The 12,325-nt window shown below is 47.3% G+C and overlaps 1 protein-coding gene across 2 annotated transcripts; it reads right to left on the bottom strand.

The window, feature by feature from the left end:
* Positions 1–208: 208 nt before the first annotated feature.
* Positions 209–12,057, bottom strand: Znf454 (zinc finger protein 454). Of its 2 annotated transcripts, none has more exons than XM_032911813.1 (5): positions 11,006–12,057; positions 9,902–10,030; positions 7,981–8,107; positions 7,484–7,573; positions 209–1,811 (listed from the first exon to the last, which is right to left on the bottom strand). In XM_032911813.1, the coding sequence occupies exons 2-5, from the start codon at positions 9,932–9,934 to the stop codon at positions 499–501; spliced, it is 1,563 nt and encodes a 520-aa protein (XP_032767704.1). In that variant the 5' UTR covers positions 9,935–10,030; positions 11,006–12,057; the 3' UTR covers positions 209–498. The 2 variants fall into 2 exon arrangements, with proteins under 2 accessions (XP_032767704.1, XP_032767703.1); XM_032911812.1 differs by having other exon boundaries at positions 7,484–7,576.
* Between the last annotated feature and the right edge of the window lie 268 nt (positions 12,058–12,325).

Consider the following 12,325-nt stretch of genomic DNA (forward strand, 5'->3'; position numbering starts at 1 on the left):
AGAGGCACAATGTAACTGATTGTTGACTGGTGCTTGACTTACTGATGGCACCTGCTGTACACTAGGCATCAGGGATATGGATGAGGGGAGACAGAGGGTTCTATTAAAGACAGCAAGCTACTTGCTTACATAAGAAAATGCATATAGACCATTTTCTTAATTCTTTTGTTCCTTTGTTTCTCAATCTTAAGTTTCATAATTTTGTAGTTATCTTAACCAGTTGCGAATTTGACAAGCTGACATTTATGCTTTTAATGAAGTTTCATTTTGGTTCTAGTAGTCAGTAATTCAGGGCAATAAAAAGGCACTGCTATCTAACTGAGGCAGACTGAAGAGCAAGGTGTGTTCATCACTAAGATTCTCAAGACCCAAGGCATTATGAAACCTACTGCCAGTAAATACAACCATCCTGATAAAAGACTTCATTGTGATTGTGACCTCTCTTCTATTCAATAACTAATGACATCATTCCCACAGCACTTATGAACTGCCTTCCTATCACCATTCTCCAATGTGATGCCTCTGATGCTGAATGAGGTTTGCAGTCTGGTTGAAGGCTTTCCCGCACATGTTACATTTGTAAGGTTTCTCCCCCGTGTGAATCCTCTGGTGTTGAGTGAGGTGTGTGCTTCGGAAAAAAGCTTTCCCACAGGTTTTACATTTGTACGGTTTTTCTCTCGTGTGAACTCTCTTATGTTGGGTAAGGGCTGAATGGTCACTGAAGGCTTTCTCACATATGTTACACGTGTAAGGCTTTTCCCCGGTATGAGTTCTCTGGTGCTGTGCTAGGGCTGACTGGTCCCTGAAAGCTTTCTCACACAAACCACATCTGTAAGGCTTCTCTCCGGTGTGAATTTTCCGATGTCGAGCGAAGGATGAATTATCCCTGAATGCTTTGCCACATTCAATACATTGATACGGTTTCTCCCCAGTGTGGATTCTCTGGTGCTCAGTAAGGGAAGAGTTCACCCTGAAGGCCTTGCCACACTCATTGCATTCAAAGGGCTTCTCTCCAGTGTGGATTCTCTGATGCTGCAGGAAACTTGTACTCTGACCGAAGGCTTTCCCACACTCACTACATTTATAGGGCTTCTTGCCACTGTGGATGTTCTGGTGTTTGGTAAGATGTGCTCTGCAAACAAAAGCTTTGTCACAAATGTTGCACTGGAAAGGCTTCTCTCCGGTATGTATTCTATGATGGTGGGAGAGATGTATGTTCCGGATAAAGGCCTTTCCACAAACATTACATTCGAAAGGCTTTTCTCCGGTGTGGATTTTCTGGTGGTAGGTAAGCGAAGAGCTCACTGAGAAGGCCCTGCCGCAGTCCTTACACTCATACGGTTTCTCACCAGTGTGAACTCTTTGGTGATGGATGAGGTGTGTACTCTGGTGGAAGGTCTTCCCACACTCTCTGCATTCATACCGTTTTTCTTTCACCAGTGTTTTCTGACTTGGGTTGAGTTTTTCAATGTGAAGTTTCTGATGTTTCTTAAGGATGGAACCCTTAGAGAAGACTTTTCCGCATCTGTTGCATTCGAAAGCTCTTTGGCTTGCTTGAGATCTCTGACTTCGAATGGTTGAGGAGCTCGCTGTGCAGCCCTTGTCAGACTCCCCAACTTTCTGCTCACTCAGCTTTGATGGAGTGTCCTGATGGGTGAGGACTGCTTGCTTCGGCTTGACCTCCTGACCTTCCTCAGCACACGCCCAGTGAGTCTCTCTGGTGGCTCTCTGCTCCGTAATCCATTGATCTGATCCTTTCTCGGGGATATCTGCCTGGAGGAATTTCTTACTCACGGCCATAGTCATCCCTCCTGAAAGATATCAAAAACAGAAATGTCACTTTTACTTGGGTGAAATGGCTTGATGGAATGAAATGAACAGCCATTAACAATGCTAACAAAGAAACGGTAGCTGGAGATGCAAAGTGGTAATATGCAAAGGGAAATAGCCAGAGAAATGGCCCAGGAGGACCATAGAGGCCAACGCACATGAGGCACTGTTGGGAGCCCTATTTCAGAGCATCTGGGCTGCAATTCTGAGAACAGTTATTTTGTTTGTGACTAAATAGATTTTTTAAAGCTCAAAAATATCCAATATAGGCCACAAAAGCTGACTCCTGCTTGTAATTCCAACATTTGAGAGGCTGACCATGAGTTTGAGGCTAATCTAGGTTAAAGAGTAAGTTTTGGGGGCTGGAGAGACGGCTTACTGGTTAAGAGTATTGGCTGCTCTTCTACAGGACTAAGGATCAATTTCCAGCATCCACACAGTGTCTGACATCTATGACTCCAGTTCCAGGGCATTCATTGCCCTCTTCTGGCTTTGCGTGCACCAAGTATGCATGTGGTACATAGACATAACATAGGTAAATATGCACACACACACACGCACAGGCACACACAGGTGCACACACACACAAACAATAGAATCTTTTTAAAAAGTGACCCTGTCTCGAAAAATTCTCTAGAGGGAGAGATATCTCTAGATGGGAAGGTTCTAGGGGGAAGAAGGAAAAACCGTGATCAAAATATATTGTATGAAAAAATTTAATCAAAGAATAAAGTGGAAATCTGGGGGGAGTTTTTTGAGACTCAGTTGTGTCATGTGATGTTTTTCTGGTAACTGTCGTACGAGAGGATGTTTTTGCTGAAGCAGCCATGTGAGAGGATGTTTTGCTGACAACAGACATGCGGTGTTTTTCTGGAAGCTGCCTGGTGAAAGGGCAGGCGATGTTCTGCCAGAGCAGACGCTTGAGAGAACACATGATGTTGGAAAGGATTTAAATAGAACCCGGCAGTCAGTGGACAAAGCTATGAGGTATTGGTTCGCCTTGCCACTCTTTGATGATCATTGTTTGTCATGCCTTCATAGAGAGAAATGCACTGAAGAACTTCTGGTGATGTTCTGGTGGCCTCTTACCACTTCCTTGGACTTGGGCCGATTGACAGTGTTTCTTCCGGATCGCAGTGCCTTTGCTGACTTACGGTGTTTGTGAGTGGATTGAGCTACTGCCGCTGACTCATGTGAACTAAACTGCTGATATCCTGACAAGGTAGATTCAATTCACCCCAAAGGACTATTTCTTATAAGCTTTCCTTTCTATTACCTCTGATGGGTGATGGACTAAAAGGAAGGGCGTATTTTATTTAAAAAAAAAAAAAGCCAGGATATGTTTTGTAGAGCTCAGTATGGTGAGGTGGGAAGGGTGCCTCAGTAGGCCCATGTGAGGCATCCCTTCCCTTGAGGTACCAGCCATAGAACAGGTATAGTGTAGAACAGAGTTTATTTAGGGCATAGGAAGAGGAGTTGAGAAGGGAGTAGCAACAAAGAAACAGAGAGGCCAGCCAGGAACACGTGGAGAGTGGAGAGGGGGCAGGGGAAAAGGGATTTTGATCAGATAATCCCTTGCTGCAAACTACAGTTCCATACCTACTCAACAGTAGATTTAAGAGAAAAAAATACGACAAAGAGGGAGAATAAGAGGATATAACTTGTAATTAAAACAATAAATGGGGGTAGGTCCGGTGGCTCAGTACGGAAGAGTGCTCGCCGTGGGTGCTCGAGAACCTGAGTTCAGATCCCTAGCTCCGTGTAAAGGCTGACTGTGGCCATAAGCCACTTGCCAAGACCCCACCACTGAGGAGGAGGGTGATAGAGGTGGGGAAAAATGGGGGCTTGCTGGCTGCCAGCACAGCTGAAATACAGCAAGCCCCAGCCGGGTCAGAGAGGAAGCCTGCCCCAAGGCAATAAGACATCCTCCCGTCTCTGTATACGTGTGCACCTGCATACACACACAAAGTAAAGTAAGAATAAAATTATAAATGAAACTCTGCATGGTTACACACAAATCTGTTCACAGACCAAAAAGGAGAATGGGAAACTAAAGGGTTTAAGATACAGATACCTAACAGATTCATAAACGAAGAAGAGATGGTAAAAGTGACCATCAGCGACTTTAGACACAAGGTCTGGTAGTTATCCTGCGGATTATGCCTGATTAAAAGTAATGTGGGAAACGCAACAGCTCTGGGCTCAGTTGGGTCTGTGCTAATTCCAGCCTTCCATCCAAGAGCAGCATCCATCATTCCTGCTTTGCAGAACACTACAGATTAAAAGTGTCAGCAGGCGTAAATGTCTAGCACAGACCACCCCACGTGTCACTTAACCGTCAGCTCTCTCTGTCAGCCCATGGCCCAGAGGACAGAAAACGTAAAAGGCAAAGCAATATATCAAGATGGTTTTAATTCAGTGAGTAAAAACACAAGAATGAGTGCTGGCAAGGATGGTAAAGAAAGACTTATTTGCAGCTGGTGGGAGTATAGCCATATGGAAATCGGTAAGGATTTCTAAAAAAAAAAAAAAAAAAAAGGAAATTAAAAATAGAATTACCCTATGACACAACAGTCTCGTGCCTGAGCAGATCTCCAAGCACTTTGTGTCCCACCATAGCCCATTCATGCTTACTGGTGCTTAATTTGTCATAGTAAGAAAATGGGACCATCTTAGGTGACCATCAACAGGCGATGACAAAGAAAACGTGGGAAATACACATCGTGAATTTTATAAAACCATGTGAGTTTCAGGAAAATGGAAGGTGGAGTGGGCTGGCCTAGTGCTGCTGTACTCTAATGATCATTTGGGGTCCCCCAAGACTGGTTGCCCCAAAGAGAGTAAGACACTGAATGACCCCGCCCCTAGTTAACGGTGATTGGTAAATAAAGATGCCAGCAGCTGGGCAGGACAGCACAGGTGGGATTTAGGTCTCCTGGGCTCGGGACCACAAAGAAGAAGAGAGTGCAGGAAAGGAAGAAGGAGAAGCCGCCCTGGGTTAGCTGGGCCATCAAACCGTGCTCATGTGGGCTGGTCAATTCCAGCTAAGCGCAGCCCGGATGGAGCATAGTAAACAGTAAGTAATAACTCAGGGTTATCGATAGGAGAGTAGATTCTAGCAGCATGGAGGGCAGGCAGCTGCCCAGCTACCGTGCTGCTTACGGCTCATTGTTAGTATAAAGGTGGTGTGTGTGTCTTTCATCCGGGAACTCAATAACTAATGGTGGGGTAGAATCTCCATGCTCAGGATATTAAATAACTTTTGCTTCAGGAAGAAGAATGAAGGAATTATATTATTGGAGGTAACCCAGGCTCAGAAAATATTATAGGCCAGTGGTGGTGCAAGCCTTAAATTCCAGCACTCAGGGGTTGGGGATTTAGCTCAGTGGTAGAGCGCTTGCCTAGCAAACACAAGGCCCTGGGTTCGGTCCCCAGCTCCGAAAAAAAGAAAAAGAAAAAAAAAATTCCAGCACTCAGGAGGCAGAGGCAGGCCAATCTGAGTTCAAGGCCAGCCTGGTCTACAGAGTTCTAGAACAGCCAGGGCTATACAGAGAAACCCTGTCTTGAAAAACCAACTAACCAATCAAACCAAGTTACACGTTCTCGCCCATTACATCCTAGCTTGTCACGTTTCTATGTGCTGTATAAGAGTGTGAGTACAGGCTATGAATAAGCAAGAAGGGAGACCACAGAGGGCAAAGGAATGGCCAAGAAGAAGAGGGCAAGAAGGCATATTCAATGTAAAAGTGGAAGGGAAGTGGGGATGGGGGAATCGGAGGAGTGGAGGAGAAGAGCATGAGAATCAACAAAGCAAATCTTGTTTGAAAACACGATAATGAAACCTAATGCTGTGCGTGCTAAATCAAACTAACGGTCTGTGCTAAGCCAAGAGGAAGAGGCGAAGCGATGGGAAAGTGTTAATCTAACGAAAGAAATGCCTGGAAACAGTGTCCCCCTTGCCTTTTCATTTTGTGATATCTGCACATACACAATGGCAAGTGTTTGGGATGGGACCCAAGATTAAATGTGAGACCCCCTTATGCTTATGTATATCCTATACATACAACTCGAGGGACTTACACAGGAGAGGGTTGTGTCTGAAGTTTAATTGTGACATTTAATAGTGTCATTTGAAGTCAGATGAGGTGGTTTGTCAGTACTTAAAATGTTGGAGATTTCGGGCTGGTAAGATGGCTCAATGAGTTAAGGCATTTGGTTGTCAAAGAAGATCAGATCCACATAATATTCTATAGGGGTGGGTTAAAGACTTTCTTTATTTCCCTGTACTGGGGAAACACAGGACACACACTTCTGTAAATTACTGCAATTCTGAGTTATGATAGTTAAATTCCATCAATCCTTGAGTTCTAGACAGTTGAAGTGGGTAGATATTAATTATAAAATATAAACCTTTGCCTATTTCACTATATTACAGTGAAAAAAATAGTAAAAGGTCTTAACAGATACTGTACAGGTCAGGTATGGTGGCATAGGCCTTTAATCCCAGCACTTGGGAGGCAGAGGCAGGGGATTATCTGTGAGCTCCAAGTTAGCCTTGACTACAACAGGGAGTTTCAGGACAGCCAAGGCTGTGTAGACTCTGTCTCAAGAAAAAAAAAAAAGATATTTTATAGCCTGTAACACATTATAGGAAAGTGCACTGTTACAGGATTTTAAGTAAAACAAGGGAGGTTTCTAGAATACTTCAAAGTAGCAGGAAGACATATCCTGATCCTTGAGTCAGAAGCCCCAGGGGACTCCACAGGACAAGCAACAGCCCCTGAGCTGTCATGTTCTCCCCATTCCAGCAGCGGGTCTCGCTAGAAGGCACACGTTGTTCTAAGTGTGAGCAATACGGCAAAGTATACGACAATTCTGGCCCTTCTGGAACCTGTAGCAAACATGGAGAGCTAAACTCTGGGTGAACATGCCTCCATGTGGTTAAAGAACAAGAACGGGGAGAACATGTGTGTTTGCAAGCACAGAACTGTCTCCAGAGTGCCAGGGAGGTCCCTCAACAGAGAAGTGCAGGCAGGCCCTGCATGCTGGATTTAGAATAGGCCACTCCAACACAGGAATGGGGCAAGAAGACTGGTAATTTGGTGGTGGTGGGGTATTTTGTATATGGGAGTACACTGTCATGCCCTTCAGACACACCAGAAGAGGGCGTCAGATCCCATTACAGATGGTTGTGAGCCACCATGTAGTTGCTGGGAATTGAACTCAGGACCTCTGGGAGAGCAGTCGGTGCTCTTAACCACTAAGCCATCTCTCCAGCCCCTAGACTGGGAATTCTTAAAGATTCGTTTTTATGTATGTATATGAGCATGTGTGCAGTGTGCCTGTGGAAGCCAGATGAGGATGCTGGATGCCCTGGAGATGGAGTCACAGACATCTGTGAGCGGCCAAATGTGGGAGCCAGGCACAGAAGAGGGTGAGCGCTCTTAACAGCTGAGCCACCTCTCCAGCCACAGACCACTAATTTCTGTGAAACGAGGAGAGAAGGAAGTCCTCAGACATTTACATACATGATGTCAGTTTGCATATGCAAGCTGGGACAACGTGGCCCAGGCATGTCACGTTTGCTGAGACACATGCAACTGCCCCCCCCAACTGGGCTCATCCCAGGGTCTCCCACATGCATGGCCCTTACCCAGAACAAAGCCCTTGGGAGCTTCCTCTGACGCAGGTTCTTCCACTTCTTCCAGGGGAAAGAACATGTCTGGTAGGGATTCCAAGAGACCTGCTTGTGAAGGAGAAAGAAAACCATCTGTTCATCATCGAGATGAAAGTCATTGTGAAGATGAGACCTGGTCCCCAAAGTATTCTAGAAATGGGACTAGAGAGGAAGGGGAGCATGTTTGCAAGGGGTGGGACAGGATGTCTTGGGACCTGACAGAGAGAGTGTTCCCAGACTCCTCACTTGTCACACATCTCCAGATCTCAAGAGAGCTCTGGGAACACCGAGGGGATAGACATATACTAGGAGTGAAGGCAGCACCATCAGCGAGCCAAATTCCAGCCCAATTTGTTGTTCAGGGACCACAAGTCGCTCAAAGGCGTAGTACAGCCCTGTGCTGTCCCGCTTGTCTCAGAGACTCCCAACAAAACCCCCGAAGGTGCAGCTCAGCCCTGTGCTGTCCAGCTTACCCAGCGAGACCAGGTTACTGTAGTTCTCTAGCATCACATCCTGATACAAGTCCCTCTGGGCAGAGCTCAGCCACCCCCACTCCTCCTGGGTGAAGAGCACGGCCACCTCCTTGAAGGTCACCAAGTCCTGTAACAGAGAAGCTTTCCTTATCAACCAGGCGATACCACAGACAAGTTCACACTGGCTGCCTCCACACCTCTCCTGGGTCGCCAGTCTGCAGGACGCTGGTGTTCGGGACAGAGCTAGGCATTTCCTCAGTATCTCCCAGTGGCTGAGCTTTGTGCTGCTGACAAACTTCGTCTCCAACTTTGGCACAACTGGAGAGAGGTAGTGGGACTGCGCACTTGTTCACCGTGCCCACATCTCCCACTCTCTCCACAGCCCTAATGTAGCCGGTGCAACGTCACGGCACAACACATATTTCCATGTTCTTGCTGATGGCGGGGTAGATAAACGGCACTGGCAGGAGTGTAAAAGCAAACAGCACACAGTACTGTACAGCGCCTAACACTTGATAATGGCAGCAACCCACGCTGATACACGTAATGTCCTCTTTTTAGATCATTATTTTAGTCCTTTCTTTAACTCCTCCATCAGGGACCCCGCTCTCAGTCCAACGGTTGGCTTTGAGCATCCACCTCTGTATTTGTCAGGCTCTGACAGAGCCTCTCAGGAGACAGCTATATTAGGCTCCCTGAAGGAGCTGAAGGGGTTTTCAACCCCATAGTTAAACCAACAGTATCAACCAAACAGATTCCCCCCCACCCCAGACCTCCCAGGGACTAAACCACCAACCCAGAGTACACATGGAGGAACCCATTGCTCCAGGCACATAGTAGAGGATGGCCTTTTCGAGCATCAGTGAGAGGAGAGGACGTTGGTCCTGGGAAGGCTCGATGCCCCAGTGTAGGGGAATGTCAAGGCAGGGAGGTGGGAGAGAGAGCACTCGTGTAGAAACAGGGGGAGGGGAGTGAGATAGAGGTTTCCAGAGGGGAAACCAGGATAGGGGTAACAGTTGAAATGTAAATAAAGAAAATATCAAAGAAAAGAAAAAAAGTCATTATTTTAGAATATACTCCAATACACCCAAGAAACCTTTCCTGGGGCTAGAGAGATGGCTCAGCCATTAAAGGCTAGGCTCACAACCAAAAATATGAGATCTTTCCTGTGGAACTCTGTGTCACATTTCACCAGCAGCAGCCTCGCGTGTTTCACATCTTCTGCATCCCTGGATGACACTAGAAGGCCAGGCTGAATGGCTGACCCAGAGCATCTAGGTGTTCACAAATACCCTCTGTGTGTTCACATGAAGATCAAACAGCTCCACGAAGTACTTCTCAGAGTCCTTCTATGGCACATGCCCTCTGTCTTCAGTAAGTCTTGTGTGTGTGTGTGTGCGTGTGTGTGTGTGCGCGTATGTGTGTGGTGCCTGAGACTGAACCTAGAGCTTTGTAAATGCTACCCAAGTATTCTAGCGCAAAGCAACGCCCCTAGCCAGTAGAAGTGGCGTTATATTATATATTCCTACTGAAGAGAAGTTACACGTTATCTTTAAAAGACATCAATAAATAAGCGGAGTGTGGGAAACCCCAAGTTCACAGGAAACAGTTCAAATTCCTTCTTTTAGCTCCTACGTCAGTTCCTGCCTTTACCGTTCAGGACTAACATTCTACTGGTTAGGAGAAATAGAAAGGGTTCATTTCATACTAACCTAGACCCCTGCCCAGCTGTGCCATTTACGCGCCTTACAGAAAGCTCAAAAGCTCACTCGGAGGAGATGTGTGGTGCGGGGGGGTGGGGGGGAGCCACTGGCGTCAGGAGTTTGAGGGAGACTGGATGAGGAGAGCTTCTTCAGGTCAAGAACACAACTGGGGGTAGAGGGGGATGACACTGGATGGCCAAGACTCCTTCCCCACTGACCTGGACCAGGGCTGGGAAGTAGCTGACAGCCATTCCTTTTCTCTGGTGAGCTGAGGAACGCTGAGCAGGAGGAGACAGGCGAGGAGCTTTACAGCTGTGGGATTCCTCTGGCTAGAAGCATCTGCACACCTGTGATGAGAGAGCTGGGTCAAAGGTCACAGGGATGAGGTTCAACACTCACATGCTGGCATCCTCAGTACCCGCCAAGCCATGAGTTCTTTGTTCTTTTTGCTCCCAGTGCCCTGCTCCTTTTAGAGTTGTCCTTGTCTAACTTTACAGAAAGTGACCTGCTCCCCGTTCTGTTTTTCCTTTGTATCTTTCCTTTAGTCAGATCCTGCACGCCCTCCCGTTTTGTATGGCTTTGGCTTGCCCAGCCCCAGTTCTCAAACTCCACCCGTTTCCTGTCCTTTCCCCTCCAGCTACACTTTGGAGTCTTAAGACACTCTTTCCTCCTGGGACAGCTTGATCCCACTAGAGGGAAGGAGGAGGGAAAGAGCTGACTTTCTCCTGAAAGGGAAGGGGAATTCAGCAGGCCACAATCTGTTGTGTGGCTTAAGGATTCTTCTTCCCTGGGTTGGTTTAAGTAACCAGGAGTCAAAGGCAGTGTATTTGCCTGCTCTGAGTGTGTGTGTGTGTGTGTGTGTGTGTGTGTGTGTGTGTGTGTGTGTGTGTGTGTGTGTGTGTGTTTCGGGTGGTAGAGTGTACGGCAGGGAGAAAAAATCATTCACATAAATCACCCTCCAAGGTTTTGTCAAGTGAGGGGGTGGGGACCAGTGCGGGGGAGGGGGGTACTGCGCTGCAGGTGTCCTGTGCTCAAGTTCCTCAGAGAGAACTTGGAGCCACACGGGAAAATACCCAGCAGCTGGACGCAACTGTATTTCTGAGTTTGCTGCAAGATAAGCTGGAGGTCCTGACCCACCCTTCTCCACTTGCAACCAGGTTTGAACCCCGTAGCTCCAGACGGTTCTGCTGGTCCTTTCTCTGTGTGGAATCAAATCTTAGTGCTTGCGCTGCAAAGTTAAAGACATGGGATCCACCCTTTCTAAAACGGACCACAACCCACCCTTAGTCTGCATCCCCTCTGTTCTCCCTCCCAGACCTGACCTTCGCTCTCTGGATACTGCAGGTCACTGTGGGACTTCCCTTAGAAGACTGTCCACTGCGGAGGCGACACAGCATAGCCTCGACAGTGCAGACAGGACACAATGAGCAGGATCCTGCTGCTGGACGCGGAGCCGCGCCTGCGCGTTCGTCCACCGGCCCGGAAGCCAAATTCCCACAAATCTCCTTGCTGCAGCCCTTAGGTTTTTGGACTCCTTTTCTCAGAGGGAGACGAGTTGCAAAAAGTGATTAAGTGCGCCTGTGCCGAGTGGCTTTGTGGGCGAAACTACAATTCCCAGAAGCCGATGCGGTGCACTCCCTGGGCAGACAAGTGGTCTAGTCCTGTGGAGACCCGCTGTGAAATAAGGTCCAGGATGCTGTTACCAAGGGAACTAGACCCTAGGCTCTGCAAGCAAAGCCAGGGAACGTCCAGGAACTTCGTAACAGCACCTAGCGGCAGAGAAACAGCTGGAAAGACAGTCAGGATCACTCTCTCCACAAGTGCTACAGCCTCTGTTGGAGCTGGACAGGGGAGGCGTGCTAGTCCGAGAGCAGTGAGGGTTGGGGTAGCAGGGTTGCAGGGAAAGAGGGCAAAGGCTCTGGAGGTCTCTACAAAGTAAACAAGTCTCTCTGGTTGCACGGGATGGTATATAGAGAAGTTTGGATGTATTTCTGATGACTGTATTTTTCCAGGGCCTGTGAGTATTGAGTGATATACCATAACCTCTCCCTGAAGATATCTAGTTGCCTTTGAATATGTAATAAGTATTCATGGAGTATCTTTGTTGTTGGTTAAAAAAAAGTGAAACAAATTCAAGTAAAAAAAATACGATTTGAGATTGACACTTCTGGGATTGCGGGCCACCCTTTAGGATGCAATGTGAGTAACTCTAGTCCGGGCTTTAAAGATGCCATTCTCTCACTTAGGGTGGTTATAGGTCCATGCAGTTTGCAGAGGGCGGAGAAACAGAGTGAACCCTGCACTGGAGGGTTGGTGTGTTTAGGGAAGGTGGTCCATCAAGCAGAAAATGTTCATCGGGGAATGAATGGCTGCATAGCAGGCTGTGTTAGGGGGTTACAGAGGGAGAAGGGGCAGGGGCGTTTGGGAGATTTGACTGTCCCGGAAGAGCTGCCCACAAAGAAGTTAGCTTCGGGTATTTGATGCTTAACAAGACCAGCATCTTCACCAGGGACAAGGAAAGAAAAGAGGGCTCAAGATGACAGTGTGTGTGACTCTGGGGTTCTGACTGCCATGATAGGAATGTGGATTCACTTTGTGTGTGTGATAGGAAAGCAATGGGAGCTCAAAGTGGACAGACGAAT

This window comes from Rattus rattus, chromosome 9 (genome assembly GCF_011064425.1).
Source record: "Rattus rattus isolate New Zealand chromosome 9, Rrattus_CSIRO_v1, whole genome shotgun sequence".
In the NCBI taxonomy this organism is placed as follows: Eukaryota; Metazoa; Chordata; class Mammalia; order Rodentia; family Muridae; genus Rattus; species Rattus rattus.

Excerpts from the sequence above, each read along its gene's own strand:
- Znf454 (XM_032911812.1), bottom strand. The coding sequence starts at position 9,934 with ATGGCTGTCAGCTACTTCCCAGCCCTGGTCCAG. Across the intron at positions 7,577-7,980 it reads CAGTAACCTGGTCTCGCTGG|CAGGTCTCTTGGAATCCCTA; the intron begins GTAAGCTGGACA and ends CTCCTTCACAAG. Across the intron at positions 1,812-7,483 it reads TCCCAAGGGCTTTGTTCTGG|GAGGGATGACTATGGCCGTG; the intron begins GTAAGGGCCATG and ends GATATCTTTCAG.